At 34.6% G+C, this 19,948-nt stretch overlaps 1 protein-coding gene across 1 annotated transcript in view; it reads right to left on the bottom strand.

The window, feature by feature from the left end:
* Window positions 1-413: 413 nt before the first annotated feature.
* The window catches only part of LOC110463533 (palmitoyltransferase ZDHHC3-like), a 43,969-nt gene continuing 24,434 nt past the window's right edge, over window positions 414-19,948 (bottom strand). The window contains exons 6-7 of the mRNA XM_021518184.1: window positions 19,712-19,842; window positions 414-9,017 (exon numbers count right to left, since the gene is read on the bottom strand). Coding sequence (XP_021373859.1) covers window positions 8,859-9,017; window positions 19,712-19,842 — 290 coding nt within the window. The 3' untranslated portion in view covers window positions 414-8,858. The remainder of the gene's footprint in view (window positions 9,018-19,711; window positions 19,843-19,948) is intronic.

Genomic DNA, 19,948 nt, shown 5'->3' on the forward strand with positions numbered 1-19,948 from the left:
TTAAAGAATTTGCTATATTTCCCCTATTGGGCCCCGCCCCTCAGTCCCAAGGGGGACCAGACCCACTGTTTATACAAAATTGGTTCCCCTTCACCAAAGAATGCTTCAGACCAAATATGGAACAAATCCTTTCATTCCTACAGAAGAAGAAGGATTTTAAAGGTTTTACCTCTATTTCCCCTATTTGGCCCCGTCCCTCTGCCCCCTGGGGGGCCAGACCCATCATTGTTAAAAAATTGAGTCCTCTTGGCCTAAGGATGCTCCAGATCAAATTTAGTCAAAATCTACCCGGCCGTTCAGGACACGTAGCGTTTTAAAGGAAAAGTTGATGGACGGACGGACGGACGGACGACGGACGCCGCACCATAAAAAGGTGGTTTTACAGTAAATAATGACATAAAGACGTGCTTCCATATATTTTGTTCCTTTTATTAGTAATCAATAGAAATACATCACATCTGAAAATATAACAATGATATATCGACAGAAGATGATTTTTTCAGTATACGACATTGTCTAACCGTCTGATTAGCTATCTTTATAGAAAAACAAACTATTTGTTTTACTACAACGATCTATCCCTTGGTTAACAGGAAGTTGATCATTCGCCATATTTGTTTACAACAAGGTCGCCTATCCTGTCAGCGGTTGTATCCAGTGCCTGTTTCACATGTACCTGTCAACACGCGACTGACGAATTTTTTGTAAGCTGAAAACAATAAGGAGAATGGTTTGTTAAGTTCTTGTTTAGTAGGGTGGTGGGGTGTCTGAAAGAAATAAGTCTGTTGGAAACGTCCCGCAATGGTTCATACAATGCAATATCAGCTCTAAACTAATCATCCTCCAATAAAATTTCTCAACTCAATATATTTCAAAGTGGTTTTTAAGTTCAAATAAAATTAAGTAATGGTGATCTCATACATAATCTCTGAATAAACTAATCACAATAATCGCTCTCAAAGTAATAAGTATAATAGAACAAAAATCAAAACTGCAAAAGGAACAATATGCAAAGTTTGTTCGACAGACAATTTGAATAGGTAAAAGCGCGGGTGGCTTTTAATTTCATAATGTGCTACCTTATACCTATGCACGAGATTCGTGGTAGTCTTGACCCTTAAAAATATATGAAAAAGGAAAGCTATTCGATAACATTAAATATGAAAGCATTATTTCTTTTGGCATTATTTCAATTAACCCTGCGATTTAATGTGGATTGACTGTCAATACTGAGGAAATAGTTGATCAAGAAAAACTCAATATTGATAGTTCCGAATAAACAAAAAATGAAAATAAACAATCATTCTGATTTGCTGATATAATCAAACAATATTAAGACAGTTTTAAAAGTTGAGAAATACGATCGCCTTAAAGTATGTTCTAAGAGAGAGTGTTAATATATATCTTTAACAGGATCAGTGCTGACTTATTAATCAAGCAAATCAAGGTTTTTTTTCTCCATCATACGCAACATAAATTACTCAAAATTAGTTACTACTGTTTGAATACGATGAACCATTTGCTCGTTTCACTAAATGCTTAAAGTGTGAAAAAGTACAAAATCAACATTTTTGTTCTTGCTTGGAAGAAAAAGGCGATAAACAGAGAGCAAAATGATACTAAAATTGGAATGTATTTGACAAGTGTTATGGACGAGGTAACGAGCCTCATCAAGAACACAAAAAAAGCTATTTAATTCTCTACATATACATTTTTCGTTTATGTGGCCATGTGAATTTATAGTAGAAATTCCAAAAATATGAAATAAAATAAGATGTTTAAAACGATAAACTCGTCTGAATATCAGAATATTTAACCGTAGCTTCGACCACTTTTGAAAATGTGGTAACTACCACAAATACGTATACTGATCATATAATGCACTTTAGATATACATTAATCATAAATTATTTCATATATTCCTATTTAACAGCCTTTAATAAAAAATAAAAAATAAAATGAAAAATATGATGGCGACATTAGTTACAGCTTTTATTGTTTTTTTGATATATACAAGGACAACTTGTATCAATCAGATCAGCCTAAAAAATGTCACAATAATACTTTTTTCCCTCTTCCCAAACAGACTTGCCAATTTTTTTTTAATTGAAATTTAGCCAGCCATTTAACAAACTTTTGTACAAGTTCAACAAAACTGTTCACAAAGATATATTAAAATGTGAACGTCTCCTGTGCAGAATTTTGCAAAAGTCGCCGTTTTCGCGGACACTCGCAGATTTGCAAACAATGTCAATTTTGCTTGGTTTCTTTTTCAGATCAACAGATCATTGGACAAAAGTGCTGCGGTAATGATACATTATTTTGCTATTTATTTCGCATGATATATTTTTACACTAAAATCGCAAAGATTATATTCACACGTAAAAAATCTGTTTTTACAGCATTTGGAAATGTACATATACATAAATTAATAGTACCGAACGTTTACACTTCAAAAATGGACAACACAAATATGTTTTAACAATATGCACCGCTATAAGACAATAAATAACATTTCTGGTTCTATGGCTAACACTAATATATCATTTTCTCAATAAAATAGTCTTTGCACACCCACTGCAATTACTCGCTCGTCACAATTAGAATTAACGTTCAGACAAATCCATGCTACTGCTAATGTATAGAGCAATCTTAAATTATATAACATCTCTCCCAAACAACACACATTATACTTACATGTATTCATATTATTTTTTAACATATGATACACTAAATATATATTATTTTCAAGAGTGATAGTATTTACATATCAAGATCTCCAAAAAATATGTACAGTTAATTTAAATATATATATTATAACATGTAATAATACGTGTGAATGTCCCGCACAAACGAAACAATTTAAAAATTTCAAATAAAACAACAATATATCATAACCATTAGTGTAACCTGGTGTGGATTTATAAAAGCAAGTAATTTTCACATGGAGTGAATTCTTGATCTGTATATCTCATACTCTTTGCAATTTACCCATTGTTAACGATAAATTTCAAACCATTGATAATACAAACAAACCTTCTGATGGCGATTCTAGTCATATCTAAATATAATGAACTGGCCCTAAAAATAAGGAATCTTCCCAGCAAATACATTATATTCATCTATATACCTGCACAATAGATCATAGAAAGAAAAGTAATGTTGGTGCTACCACAGACATTTATTTTTGATACACAAATTTTCATTGGGAATTTTATTTCGACCAGAAGAAGAGGATCAATATGTACTGAAAATTGTCAAGTTGGACTCAAAAATCGTTTTAATCGACAAAGTGTTCACTCACAAAAGAGTATGTAAGTATTTATAGAGGTTGATTTTTTTCCAGTGGGATATCGGTTTTTTTTTAATGTTGCGGCCAGTTCACGATTACACTTTATTGAAGACTTAATGTCATTCAATGTAGCACATGAATCACCTGAGACAATCAGTTTTATTTGAAGACATTTTTCAAGCACAACTTCCGTATTAATTATATATATACTTGCTAGATACGGTTTAATTACCATTTGGTTTGTTATTATACATATGAATTTTATACAGTATTCACAATCAAACTTTAACCTACAAAACACTTTAAAAGTTAATTAAAACATGCTTGTAGTCAGAATAACTATTCACATCTACCATTCCAATATCGAACTCTTATACCTTTTGATATTTAAGTCCTCTCTAGCTATAGTAATAATTGTAGACAGTGTTGATTCTACTTCTAAAATTAAGCTCAATACTTTACTCTCACTAAGGCAAAATACACGTCTAGTTGTCTTACCAAACGAGCTAGCGGTCACAAAAATGATTACACATGTAAGCACTCACTTGGTGCATCATGTAGACTTGCCATTGAGACAAGTTGACCTAAACATTATCAGCAGTTCTGTCCACATTTTCTACATTCAAGTGAACTTCCTTCAACCGTGAAGCAAGTAAAATATTTCGAGTTGATATTTTATGATGGAACAAATTTTCAATTACGCAAGCAACTGAAAGAGGACGTACATATGCCGATGTTTCAGTATGCTATTAGTATGTATTATTGCTGTAATCACACAAAATTAAGCCGTATTATAATTTTAACGATTTTTGTGCTATAAACGTTGGGCTAATTTCTGATTGCGCCATCAAATTGTTTTGGTATAGTAGTTAGTCCGCCAGGCTAATAGGCTACATTGTAAATATTCGATAATACGCTAAAATTGGTGTCCGCTAGAATAAGCACTCTTACAGTGTTATAAACTGTGACACTTAACAGCGCGATACAAAGAAAATCCCAGTCGACATTCATAGTCTATCTGGCTACGTTTTACCAACACTTCGGCCTTAATAAGGACTCCAGCTTAACTTTAAAAGAAAGACTTCAACTCAAAATCGCTAAGATAAGCCTGACTCCATCTAATAAAACCAAAACGTTTTCCACTACATACAGTTACAATTATCAATACATATATTTGGCTACTTTTACCAACACTTCAATCTCTAACTGGACATTAAAAGAAAGTTTTCAACTGAAAATCGATAAGCTGAGCCTCACTCAATATGATAAAACATAAAGATGTTCCACTACATGCGGTATCAATTATCAATACATATATATACACACCTAAGTCAGTGCTACTTAATGAAGACAGACTGTTCCCAAGATTTTGATGGATGAAAAATGCCATAAAGTCAACTATATAATTACTGGCTTTGTATTGAATGCCTCCCCGATTGGTTTGCTATATCGGCTCTGCATTGCTGTCGGTACAAAAGAGCTATGCTTTCAAGAACGATCCCATAAAATGGATGAAGAGTACAGCAAAACTTTGCAGTGTCAATACAATTAGGAGTCTCTTTTCCAGTGAAGTGTGTATGGCTGCCGGTACGGTGACAGCCGCGATCAAAGATTAATTAAGTGTATAATCATGGAATGACATGTGCAAATAAATGCTTGTGATTAAGGCCAGTTTAGACCTCACGACGACACACACCAACGCAGGCATCGAAATATGCCAAGAAATGCCAACACGTTTTTACTTTCTACCAGAAAAACATTCACATTAAATCAAACATAGCTTGGAGATGCTGTCACTTTTTAAGACTGAACATTGAACTTTTCAATTAAGAAAATGTTTGCTATATATACATGTGTGTGTGTGTTTATGTACAGAAAGCAATATCGGTATGAACCTGGAATAATCATCCCTAATTTAAGATCCTCAAACAGTCAATAATTCGCTGGAGCCTTCCACAGCAGAGTCTGGAATCTGCATGTCAAAGTCAGTTACAGCCTCACAGCACAAACCTAATAAACCAAGGAAGGGCAACGAGGTGACAATTGGGGAGGTATACACAGAACATATCAAAACTCATCTAGACCGTGTGCATGTTTATATCACATTTCCATACTGTAACCGACTAGTACGTTTACTTTGTCATTAGTCTGATGTATTACGTTACTATTCTCTTCAAATCTTGAAATACATTAAGTAGTGTTATGATGGGACTAATACTTTTAGGACCCACGTATACTAAATAATATCTATTTTGTCCACTCCACATCAAATACATCATCTAAATCGCATGCACCTCTTTTGTATGTACAATCTATTTTCTACAAAATATAATATCTGATAATATGTTTTTAACATAACTAATAGTATATCTTTTATATCCTTTATAAATGAAGTAATTTAATTTAAACCGGGACGGTTTTGTATTGTCACTTTCGTACAGTATATGATTACATTTAATTTGTTTTACACGTAATATTTATAACAGGGTCGTATATCATCTTCATTGAAATAAAACCGAAGCAACATAAAATGTCTTCGTAGTCTCACTCAATAGTCATTAGAGTGACATATGACGGCGACTTGAGGCTACAGTAGGCGTCATTGAAATACGGAAGCAGGTCGTATGGATATATGGGATGGGACTGTATCCAGGAAAACAAAATTGGATCCAGTATTTTAAATTGTTGGACTGTTATTTACAATTGAATAGCAATCCCTTCCTGTTATTTAAAATCATCACACTCAAATACTTGTAATTGATATTATAATGTGGATAACGGTTTCCATATTACGTCAAAACCTTTTTCGTCGTAATTATCAGAACTTAAGACATTATAAGATTTTTTTTAGTTCAACATTACCTGTAGAAGTGTGGGAAAAACCTGCAAGCCTTAACTGTCTTCTGGGATTCGTGAATATCTAAAACCATCTTTATATTACTGTTATAATGAGTCCGATAAAAGACAGGAACAAACGAGTTTATCTGTTACGGTGATGACATTGTACTTCAATTCTCAATCTTATAACGATCTGTACGGCGTATGGGTCTCTTATTTTAGATTCTACCCATTGTATCAGTTACCGCGGACACCTTCACACAGATTACGTGTGTGAGGTTCGTGACAGCGCCTCCTAGCAGCTCGAATACACATCAAGTTACCATATCGTGTGTGGCAACTTGGTGATTAAAGCCAACGCAAACAGGAAAGTTTGAATTTAATTATTTTATCTGCCTACTCGACACCCTGGGTAATTATTTTTCATCGCCAGATCATCTCTTACAACAGGCTTCCGAAAGGTGCTTCATTTCACGTGGAGTAACATTTAGATGTGACAAGTATGACAATCCATCCAGCAAAACTTTATACATTTTTTTTTTTAGATTATCATAAAAGTTAACAAAAATTGTGGTTATGCATGCTTTGCAAATGAAACACATTTCAAATGTACTCAAATGCTAACTTAATTACTACGGTAAACTGCAAATGACAATTTGAATCAAACTGAAATAGTCTTTGATGATACGTGTTTGTGGAGGATGGGGATTTGGTTAACTGATTCTGAGAAGACCCAAGCTTGTTGCTATGGGTTCCAATACAATTTGTAACCCACAACAATCGATGTGTACATGCAGGCATAGTATGAACTCCTCTTGCTGGTAATTACCCCAAGGATGAAAAACTCCACAAGCTTTTGTATACAGATAAGATTCTTTGGCTTGGATTACTTTTGCAGTAAAACCTGATGTATGACCACCTCCATTAAAAGACCGCCTGTGTTAAGAGGCCACTCTTTGTTTAATCTTTCTCATTGCGGAGAATTTATTTTCAACTTAATCTCTATTGAGAGACAAGAATTTTATGCATATTTAATTTCACAAACTTACTTTTCTCTTCTAGACCACTAAAAATATATTTCAAATTCAATAATTCTTTCTTAGTGTATGTACATTTTACGTATGATACAATTTTCAAATAATTTCTGGTAAATGTTTCATGCAAACTGAAGTGGACATATAAATATACAAAATATTCTGCGATAATTTGTTCAATTAAAGATTTTGATCATCTGCAATACCAATCATTACGAAATGTTTGTGGAACAAAGCCAGTCTTTTCACAATAACGAACAAAGCCAGTCTTTTCACAATAACATTGGTGATGTCAAAAAAGTGTGTCACTTGACCGTCCTCGATAGTCCAAAAGTAACGCTCTCTTACGCATCCCTGGAACATGTCATGAAAGAATTGAAGGCTCAGTGTGCGCCACCTTATTGATGAGACAAGATGTCTAGTTTGATCCTTTGATATTCATCAAAGAATCTTGGGGCGCGTAATGCTAAATTTGACTGGCTTTGAAGTCTGGTGTCGCTCCTCCGTAATCTTCAAAAGACAGGTGTCGGCCTATAATTGTTAAGATTTTTTTACCCGAGATCAATCGAATAGCTGGCCGTGTGCCTTCCATTTTGCTGGGACATGTTCCAGGACTACAGAGAGCTTCAGTGAACGTAACACCTGAAGTATCGAGGATATCACCTGACTAAATGGCATTAAGACTCACTCTCACATTATTTATAACATTTGAATGCAGTGCAATGGGAACGTGCAACATATGTAAATATAAAGCTGTCGACAGTGTTTAAAACCCTGTGTGGTTGTAGTACAGGTGTGTAGTGGCGTTTTGTTTTAATATTACCTCCAGTAAACAGAAAATCTAGGCAATTTTCTTTAAACACATACATTCACAACTCTTTTCTACCCGACCCCTTTTCTGTATAAATCTTGTCACAAGGGTCGAGCTTTCTTTGTCTACTTGACGACACAATGGTGACAAAAAAAATCTGTTAGCCCAGAGCAGAGCAAGACTTCAAACTAACATTTGACAATACCATTATATGTTAAAACCAAAAAGCACTACTGTCTAGGATACTTCTGGTTTTCCAAACTAGTGAAAAGGAAAGCAATCATTCACCAGACGTGACCGACATCAAGCTATATATTAGACCGACATGATAGCAAGCTATATATATATGATGAGTTTGTGCTCTTATTCAAGGAATCAAAACCTTTCAAAACGTAACATTTTCAAATTTGTGTATACATAAAAATAACCAAAAACTTGGTGGACCTATTCAGTCACACAGTGGACAAGTCAATAATTTTTGTGACTTATTAAATTATGAAACAAGCCATTTGGATTGATATGTCTCGCATGTGCCCTGCTTTGACCATCAATGCACGTTTTAGAGAAACTAACTTGAACGCAAGAACTTAATGCTGATGGAGATGCTGACAAAGTCAATGAACCATGAAAGATAGGCCACATCCGGCATTTGATGGATGGGTTGAAGTGTAATACCTATGATGCATCTATGGTCCAAGTTTGGTTGGTGTAGCACTTATACTTTCAGTGAAACTAACTAAAACGCAAAAACTTAATGTTGACGCCATCAAAATTCATTTTTTTTGTATTGATTGAAATTCAAAGTGATTGACTTTTAATAAACGCATTCGAATTCGTACAAGTGAATGCGTGTCTCCCTGTTAAAGAGCCTCACATTCTGCTGCTATACGGAGTACAAATAGGACTGAGAATATGTAAACTTGGGGGAGTCGAAGGGAGAGAACCACTTCCAGCTAAACGGATGTCCAAACACTGTTTTTATGCTGATCCATTTGGACTTTTGTTCCCACGTTGCTTGTTCCTTCTTCAGATGTTCAATACCCTGAAACAGACAAGATTCATCATCATAATCCCGGGTGTATAAAAAGATAAAAATCTCTCCGCAGATTTCCAAGGAAGTTCTTGGAAATCTGTTGATTTAAAAAATTCTGCGGATTTTCTCTGCATGTATTCTTCCACATCTGTGGATTTTTCTGCGGAAAAACCATGGAATTCTGTGGAAAGTTTCGACCTAAATTAATTTTTCAGATTTTCTTCAGCATATTTTTTATTTATTTTTAATTTTTAACACAAACAGTCACAACAATGTTCGTAACAAAATTGTTACTGTACCACCATGATCAAATTATTTAGTTCAAATACAGTATTCAATTATTGTATTTGCCTGTATGAACAAGCCATTCTGATTTCATTGATATTTCCCGCTTTGACCATTCATCAATGCACATATCGGTGAGAAATAAACTCAATGTAGACAACATTTGAAATGATCTGAAGTTTTGTTGATCTAGCACTTCTGCTTTTAGTGAAACTAAGTTAAACGCAAAAACTAAATGTTGATGGAGCATAGTCAATGGACCGTGAATCGAAAGGTAGGCCGCATCCAGCATTTGCTGCATGGGTTGAGATGTACTACCTAGGATGATAACATCTATGGTCTATGTTTGATTGGTCTCTACTCATACCTTCGGTGAAAATTGATGCCACCGCCATTACCAGTAAAACAACACGTTAGTTTTGCTTTGGATACTTCGTGGTGGCGAGACAAAAACTACAATGTTTGCCTGCAGTGAGACAGGAATCCATACGTGCCCATTCAAGGAAAATATTGTAAAGAGATCACAGGACTAATTTTCAAATTGTGTCTATTTAGTAACAGAACATAACCAGCATATTACTCTATTGCCTTTCATCCAACAATATTACGTTAATTTTATTTGGCTCGATTAAAAGACCAAATTTTGTTATGTATTCTTTACCTAGCTACATGGCAGATTTTTACATTCAGATTTTATCTTGTTTTCCTTTAGGAATAAGTTTTGGTTCTGTAGTCTGTATGTAGATTTAATGCATTCAGTTAACTGCAGAATGTTCCTTTTGAGTCTGACTGCAGTATTGAGATTTATCTGTTCGTACTAAAATTCAAGGACAGTTCGATTTTCTACAAATCTAAATTACATAATCTCTATTGAATTTTTTTAAATGGTTCCCAGAATAAATTTATCAATTTTAACGAGAAATTAAAGACCAAATCCTTCGAAATGCTGCCGCCAACAAAAACAGGTAATCTTTTGGTTATTGAATTTTCATTGGCAATTCTTTTTCTGACAAAAATTCAACGTTTCCTAATTAGATTTCCATTTCCGTGATTAACCTTGATCTTACCCTCATCAACCACAAATTCAATGGACACAACCCTGTTAAACTTAACTTTGTTAAACTAATTTTCAATTGTTATATTTTTCCAGCTTATCTTAAACACTATACATATATAATACACGATGTTATCCCACTTACTGCTTGAACTTTTAATCCTTCAAAAACAACAGGATTACACGCCATGTACGTTTGTGCGGAATGACACTAACCCTATCTATATATTGACAAAATGTTTTTAGTATAATGTGCCGTGGATTATGATCATGTTAAATTGAGTTCTGACTTACATAAATTACCCACAATCAATTTTTTTCTGACTGAGACACTTCCTGACAATATTAATTTTAAAGAATTTTGCCAAATTTAATAACAGCCAATGAAAAAATTGGAAGGATTCAAAATCCAGCTGATAATGTTAATTTTGCATCACTAGATTGGATTGTAATATTGTACAGCTAACTGCTTATTGTACTTACAAGTTGGAATCTGGTGGTTTTTTTTGTGTTTTGACTAATCAACCTTCTTATTCCATAGAAATCTTTCATGACACAAGTCTTATCTCAAGAAGTATTTTATTATCATGTTTTACCTATCAGCGCATTCTGCCCCTATAAGCACAATCCCACCTTTTCCAAGGAAAGAAGAGGATGGGTGTGCTTAATTAAAAACAAAAAAACCTTGGCTGTAAATAGTCAAATTGTTGACCCCCCCCCCCAAAAAAAAAAAAAAAAAAAAAAAAAAAAATTTGNTAAATCTTGGTTTCAGGATGATTCAAAAGGTATACATAAATCATGAAATTTAACAATTAGTTTTAGAATATTATTGCAACAATCAATTAAAAGTCAGTGATGAAAATAACACTAACTGAATGGAAAAGCTGTTGTATATACATGTATAATGCACGTCTTTATATCTCCCTTCCCACGCTAGCTAGCAAAAGTATTAACCCTTTCACCACTGTAGACCACAATGGACTCATCCATAACACTGCATGGGAGAGTCTACTAAAGTTGCATAGGGGTGAAAGGGTTAAACAAACCAATAAGTCCGCACAATATATATAGTGTGATACAGCAAGGAAGACACCAAATGAAAATACACTAGAATCTGATTAAACCAGAGGCTGTGTTTGCTAAGGGCTATCCCAATGATTAATTAGGCTAAATAAGCAAAACCTTGGGCTTGACCTTCAACCTATATGACCTTAGCATATCATGCGACTTCTCCAAACTGTCGATCTGCGAGTGTACGCAACCGCTCTACGAGGACAATGCCGCTATCCTGCGACATCCGAGGCTACACGCAGTAAACAGGAAAGATGAAACTGTGATTAATGATGCTGATTTGCCCATGATAACCCTGAACACTACCAACTTTTGGCCAAATCAATACCATAAATATATCTATAAGTACACATTTTCTGGGGAAAATCTTCGAAACTGTCATTTGTTGCCAGACCGATCTCTACTAGAAATGCGCATTTATCAAATTGATATGCTTGCATCGTAATTTTAGATGTCTGGCCATTATTACATTTGCTTGATTTAAGTTTACACTATTAACGATAATTGAATATCCAATAAAATTAATTACTTGTGGTAGTCAACCTAACAATCTCCAACATTGAACTATGAAAATTAGGTTTTAATCTGAGGATTTCTTTTATGTCCCGGGGCCGGCAGAAGTTTTATTTTATTCACTGAAGCAGAACTTTAAAAAAAACAAATTGAGGCAAATCGAAACACTAAGCAATATCCATGTGTGGCAGATTTTAATTGTACATAACTATAGGACAATGGCTGCCTTCCAGCATCAGGGAATTTCCCTTTAGGCACAGTGGTAGAGCGTCTGACTAGGAAGTCTTTGGTTGGGGGTTTGGTCCCGGGTGGAAGCACACTACTCTCTTTTTTGTTACACACAAGTATATAAAGTGCATATATATGACTATGTTGGAATACGAAGTCACGTGACGTCAATCGCCATTTTCTGAACCATGCACTTGATTTTGCTCCGGAAGTTTTCATTGTTTTATATGCCCACCTCCACCCCTTACTTCCTCCAATTTTAATTACAATCCAAAAAATGGTTTTTGGCATTTTGCTATATGCTATTAGACTTTGGCATTTGAATAAATGCTCTATTACAACAATAAATGTCTTGTGTTATTTGTGTCATTTTTGGGCAAAAAACAAGCAGAGTTCTCGGGTGTGCTTTAATTTCATGTAGAACACATAAACACGATGTTATAAATACATATATATTGCAGTATCATTTTGAAATGGCGATATATTAATTATTAAAAATAATATTCGACTGATATTTTTTGGGGGTTATATTTTTGATAAATAATTTTATAGAAATAACATTTAATTTGAATTAATGTTCCAAACATTTTCCGCTTGCATGGAGTATAAATGATAACTTCCAAAATCAAAAACAGTCTAACCTGCTCATGCAACAACCACCATTAACCCTTTCAACCCTAGGTAACTTTAATGGACTCTACCATGCATTTATTGGGATGAGTCCATTATGGTCTACAGTAGTGAAAGGGTTAATATACCACCTGTGTTAAGAGACCACTTACGATGATTCAAACTACAGTACATTATTTCATTGTGATTTGAACCTGTATCATGAGACCATCTCCAGTAAAGGCATCAAGAAAAGACTTTGGAACTCTCCAATGCCGCAGCGCGGAAAAGGCATTGTTTGCAAATATGGGATATGCTTAATATGGCTGGATAATTTGTTTTTGTATAAAAACCTTGGAGGGGAAATTGATATTTTCAAAATGGTGGCCATTCCAAACACATTTTCATGGTTTCTGAGCTTATTCTGGAAGTTGGAATGAAAGAAAAATACTCTTTCATGCCCAAGGTTGTAGGATAGGGAAATTCCACCCTCGGGATTTTCAAATTTGGCAAAAACCCTCGGGTGGAATTTTCCTATCCTACACCCCTATACCTTAAATTGTCTTATAATATTCATACATTACCATTAACCATACAAATATCGGAACGGAAAGGTAAGATTGTTATTTTTTTTTAATTTTAATCTGAATTTTTTTGTGAGGTGTCGTTGTGGGGAAATCATTATTTTACATTTACTCAATATAACAAGTCAATATTTATATGTAAACACAGATAAGTTACTTATGACAAATTGGTCCAAATTTCAGGTTTAGGTATTTTCAAACATTTGGCTGTTCTCTTTGAAATTGGTTTATGTAACTTTCTTCCTTACTTCTAGCAATATATGTGTTTTTCAGTAGCATACATGTATGTTTCTTTTTGGTGTATTTTTCAGGGCTCTAATGCAAAGTTCATTCTTAAGAGCAGCATTTATGAGTGTGCAGTGCACCCTAGTAGCATAAACATTCTGAATGTGCTCTTCCCGACCTCATCATGTTTTCACAACAAAACAAATGCTGGGCATTGAGCGAATGTCAAACAACTACATGCAGTCGCAGTAATGAAATGAACTCAGTCCATAGGTTTCTAGTACGTAACTGCTTGCTGTTGTTATATACGGTTTATCGTTAATTCTTCTGCTGTCAGTGCAGACGCCCCAAAGCTTTAGATCTTGTGGAAGGATTATAAACACTTTAACTCATTTACCCCTGCAATTTCATAATGAACTCTTCCAATCTTTGAATTGGAAGAGTTCAAATGTGTCGTTGGGGGGTGAATGAGTTAAGTGATCTGTTATTTCCTATCCTTTTTTAATCAACAGTGTGTGTTGAAAAGCCAAGTGCTTAATTATAATACACCTTACACAATAATAACATTCACCGTACCTTAATATTTAATACTTCACCAAACAAACCTGGAGAGAACTAAAAGAAAACTAACAAAAAAAAATATTTTGTGTTGAATGTTTTATCAGAGCCGGCGAAAGCACGCCAAAAATACAAGCTTAAGATGTGCCAAGTTCTTCTGAGGACAGATCAACCTTTTGTATACAAAATCGTCCCAGGAATCCAACCTTCCTTCATTCTAATAACATTTTTCATAAGAGGTTTCAAAGGATTACAAGCTAGATTAGTGACTCTCCACATACTGTCCATTAACTTATCTTTTACAATTCTTAAGTTAAGTGCACAAATCACTGGATTCACAAAAATTGGGTAACGGTAGTTCATTTACTAAGTGACTGAATAAAAATAAAATTAAAAAAAAGTTATAATTTATTTTGCAACAATTATGAAACAATTTATTTCAACTTAAACTAATCACTCTGGTTGGTCCGGATGTTAGCACGCTAGGGTTCTTAAAAGAGAGGAAACTGGAGTACCCAGAGAAAGCAAACGTTGTCGGAAAGGTGACCCCATACCCTTTCACATTAGATCTGTGAAGCCAACCCCCGCTACCTTGGTGAAAGGCTAGTGCATTATATATCCGCTCATGCCACCCAACCCCCAAAGTCAATTTAAAAGTTGACCAAAGATACAATTTATGACCTCAAAGTAGCTAACGTTCCAAATCACATAATCTTCATATTTGGAACCAAAGCGTCGTGGCGGAAGATTTTATAATGCCATGCTTGATGAGCAAAGTTTGAGATCTGTCATTTAATTTCAACTCAAGAGAAATTAAGCTACGATGGCATTTACGTACCAATCAATACCAATATTCCTTCATGACAAAACGAGGAGGGAGTCATGAATTTCTATAATGGTACAAATCATGCTATCAATTTCATCGTTAATTAAGGCAATAGTTACGAGAGATGCCACCCATGAGTGGCTGAAAATTCAACGAGACAGCATCATCGGTAATTGGTCTGCATTCAATGTGTCGTAATGGGACTCATGCTCAGCAATTAAAGAGGCAAGATATTCCATTTTTATAACTTCAATTTCTTTCCTACCGATACAATATCAATCGGTTTGCTTCTCGAGTGGTAAGAGGCATTGGACTGCACACTTTTCAAACTCATTATACAGACTTTGAAAGTGAACTTATAAACACGTTGGCCGAGATATGGCAAACTTTTTTCATAATTTTTTAAAAGTGTCAATAAACTGAAAACTATGCTAGATTAATCAAGAGAAAATTAAATATAAAGAAGAGTAGTTTAAAGAAACTTGAAAACCAAATAATTCTGACCAATGATCATGAGTTTCTGTCATATATCCTTTATTCAAATCATTAAAAGAAAAATTGAATAAATAATTAAGGGTGAACATTCATAAGGTTGAAGGAATTTATTAGTCAGATAATGATCCATCTAAACGACTTGGGTTCACGTTTTTATATTGATAAGGACCAAGAGTATGGAATCATGAACAATTTCATTTTCATGTCAGCAAAAGTCAGGTTTTTAATGTTTGTTACCTAGCTACCAGCAATTTAGGACTTAAACTTAAGGTCCAGCATCTCATTACCAGAATTGAAGAAATAGCTATAGCTCTAAGCTAGCTATGACTCAAATTGTAACTGGTCTTGGTCTCAATAACCTGTTACCAGAATAGCTTTGTTTAAGATACTAATTTAATTACTCAAACTGTAGATCCTGTGTCTCAATAACCCATAAGCACAATAGTCCCTCAGATTGTAAGCTATAGCTAGGACTCAAACTGTAGGCCCTAACTCAAAGACTCTTTACCAGAATTAGTCCTTCAAACTGCTAGCCAGCTAGGACTCAAACTGTATGCCCCAACTCAATTACACGTTACCAGAAAAGTCCCTCAGATTAGTAGCTTAATAGCTAGGACTCAAACTGTAGGCCCCAACTCAATTTCACGTTACCAGAAAAGTCCCTCAGATAAGTAGCTAGCTAGGACTCAAACTGTAGGCCCCAACCCCATGACGCATTACCAAAAAAGTCCCTCAGATTGGTAGCTAGTTTATAGTACTCAAACTGTAGGCCCCAACTCAATGACTCGTTACCAAAATAGTCCCTCAAATTTGTAGCCAGCTAGGACTGAAATTGTAGGCCCAAACCCAATTACTCGTTTCCAGAATATAGTCACTCAGATTTTAATCTAGCTAGGACGCAAAAGGAATGCTCCAATTTGTCTCAATGACTCATTACCACAATACGGTAGTCCCTCAAATGGCTAGCAAGCCACAAGGATTCAAACTGTAAGCCGTGTGTCTGAGACTGATCAATGCCTCATTACCATAATAATTCTTAAGATAGCTAGTTGCAACGTAATCTCCTATTGTCTCAATTGACCCATCACAAGAATTATAAAAACAAATTAACAAGCAACAACCATATATAATTTAAATCACCAATGCCAGGCTACAAACTTTATAGGCAATAATTTGCAACCCGACAACAGCTACATACCCGATATAAACAGTGAACACCATACCAGTAGAACAGCTGACACATTGAAATTCTGGACACGTTAAGTGCAGGGATATATATATATGTATGTATAAGTAATGGCATGAAGGATGAAATTGAAAGCAATATCTACTAAACAAATTCAAAGTTTTAACTTAAACCCAGCTGAGTTAGCTTCAATTACCCTTGTTCGTGTGCAAAATAGTGTTTCTGCCTTAAAGAAGATGAGAATGTGCCCAGTATTGAGCTATCAAGTTTGAAGTGTTGTACACCTCTGTTGGATTTGAGACAAATTGAACGGTATTACGACAAAACCAATAAGGGCGGCTGACGGGCATTTGGGTCATTAAAGAGACCTAAAGCAGTTATAATGTTTTCAGCCTCACTGTATCCCTGTCAGCTGGGAGCAATGCTTAAAAACGTTATCTTACGAAATTTATTTGTATGCAAAACAAGACGTTTGTCCTTGGTTCTCAATTATCTGACACAACGTAGCTGCCTTTTCATGTTGCTTAATACCCAAAGTGGTTTTAAACGTCATTAATCTGTGCAATCGAATCAACATCAAAAGTGGGTTCAGATGTGCAGTTCGGTAACATGCAAGAAACAATTGCATTAAAGAATTAATTGGATCAATTGACCTTAAAGCTCCAATAGCTTGTCGTAAAATAAGTATAGCTTACAACTATTTATTTTTTTTGAAAATGTATTTATTCGATAAACTTCTTTTGTAATATTCATTTTCAAATCATCATTTGTTAATCCTTCATTTAAAATTACATTTTTTTTTTCAATTTTAATAAATTTTCAATTTTGATTATTTTCCTCTACTGTTTACGATGTTTTGATGACTTTTTATTACCATGAATGATGCCAGGGCTAGGGATTCAGGATCAGCGACACTCATTATAAACAATTCTCAAAAATAATTTGAAATCAATTTTCCATTTATCTGTCACAAATCTTTCATACATAATTTTTTTCAATAAAGAAAACCTTAATTTGTGTTGCAATTTTTAAACTTCAGCTACTGGCGATGAATATTTACAATGATTCTCTTCATTTCCCCATAAACTTCATGGTGACAAATTTTGATATCTAATAAGAACAAGAAAATTGGTGGAATTTATATCTCCCGCTTTCAGGACATATTGTAGGTAAACATTATTGAGGTTAGGTTTAAACACGTGAGTATCGTGCTGTTGAGACATAATGTCAAGCTTGAAACTCTAAGAAAAAAAAGCCTTATCTTATTATATTTGCTAGAGTCTGATTAAAGTGGTTGTCAAACTTGGCCAAGCCCTTAATGCGTTGAACCCTGTTACTAATTTTGAAGACAATCGGATAATATTTGCAAGAGTTATTGAACAGAAACGGAAGATAATGACATCTTTCCTTATTCAAGGGGCCATAACTCCGCCAAATGGTGTCCCCTGAGTGTGGTCATCAAAGGTGGCCGAGCCCTTAAGGCATTTAAACCTGTGACCAAGTTTGAAGAAAATCGGTTAATATTTGTAGTAGTTATTACACGTAAACGAAGTGCGGCAGATAATGACGTTTTTTTTTATTCAAGGGGCCATAACTCTGCCAAATGGTGTCCACTGACAATGGTCATCAAACTTAGTTAAGCCCTTAAGACATTTAACCACCAAGTTTGAAGAAAAGCAATTAACATTTGTTGTAGTTATTGGATGGAAATGAAATGCAGCAGATAATGCCACAACTCCGCCAAATAGAGTCCGCTGAAAATGGTCATCGAACTTGTTTGAGCTCTGAAGGTCATAGGAGTGTATTGCTAAACGGAAATAGGAAGTACATCCCTAGTTGAAAATCCAATGTAGGGAGACAGTATCACAATTTCCGCATATTCTATTGTTTAATATCAAACTGATGAATATTGTATGTTTATTATTGACAGAACAGTGTGTTCTTACAATATTAAAGTATTTCAAAGCAATCCAGGCATTAATTCACATGCGTCCATTATTGTGTACTTCAGAAAACCTGCTACCTATTTCATTACTACTAAGTTTTTCATGATAACTCTTACATGCAATTACTATGTGTATATGGTTTTATTATAAAATGTCAATTTTTAATCGCTTATAGATAATTAATTTTAAAAAATTTCAGCATTTATGAAATTGATATACACTAATGCAATACTAATCTATGTCAGTATCATTTTTATTGACATTATTTTGCAAATCATTGTGTGTTTCATTTTTTTTTTCAATATTCACTCCTTTTTACATAAATTTCCATTTAAAATCCTTAAAATTCTGACAAGCTATATTTTTTATTAAGTTCTACTGAGCAATGACGACACAATCCTAAGGCATTTAACCCTGTGACCAAGTTGGAAGAGAATTGGTTAACTTTTGTTGTAGTTATTGCATGGAAACAAAGTGGGACAGACAGACGGACAAACCCAAATTAATATCCCCCGTTTTGGTGAAAGCGGGGGATTAAAATAAAGCATCCTACATAAAATATAGGCATCAAAATGTCATCAATTCATTGATAATGGAACACCTAGGTATTTATAAATCTTTAATCAAGGAATTCTTGTCCCACATACTGCAAGCATACAACATACCGGTATTATAATTCACTTCTGAAAACTAAAGTATAACCTGCATAAAGTTTTGAAAAAAATAGAAAGATGCACTTTGCAAATCAAAAATCTACAATATTTCAAGCATAAAATAACAATGTTGCCAGACTACCAATTCAAACACTGGATCTCTAGATCTGATCAAAATGCCCCCGTAGCCAGCTGAACTACCTAGGCCTGGTCAAAGCTTTAAACTCATTCACCACTGCATTTTCATAATGAACTATTCCAGCCACTGAATTGAAGGAGTTTAAGTGTATCATCAGAGGTGAATGAGTTCAGTGCCCCTAGATTATTTGTGTTACAGTCATATTCAAAACATAAACTTTAAGGGGTCTGGGGAGGTTACTGTACGGTATGATAATTAACTACAGCAGAACTCTCTAGTAGTTTTGCCTACAGTATGTGGGACATGACTCCTTAAGAAAGTCTAGACTTACAGTTTCATCCGTACAGATGCTCGAGAGCTGCGTGCCACACATGATGGCGGTGAATATCCCGAACAGTAAACTCTCAAAGATGAGGAATATTAGGAAAACGGTGGTAGCCGGTGGAGATATTCCTGAACAATCTGAAACAGAAAATATCATCATTTTTAAAATTTCAGGTATAGAGCTCTCTGGTTTTTTTAAAATTATTATTCAACCGGTACATAGTTTAAAAAAACAAACCCATTG

This window comes from Mizuhopecten yessoensis, unplaced genomic scaffold (assembly GCF_002113885.1).
Source record: "Mizuhopecten yessoensis strain PY_sf001 unplaced genomic scaffold, ASM211388v2 scaffold1511, whole genome shotgun sequence".
Classification (NCBI taxonomy): domain Eukaryota; kingdom Metazoa; phylum Mollusca; class Bivalvia; order Pectinida; family Pectinidae; genus Mizuhopecten; species Mizuhopecten yessoensis.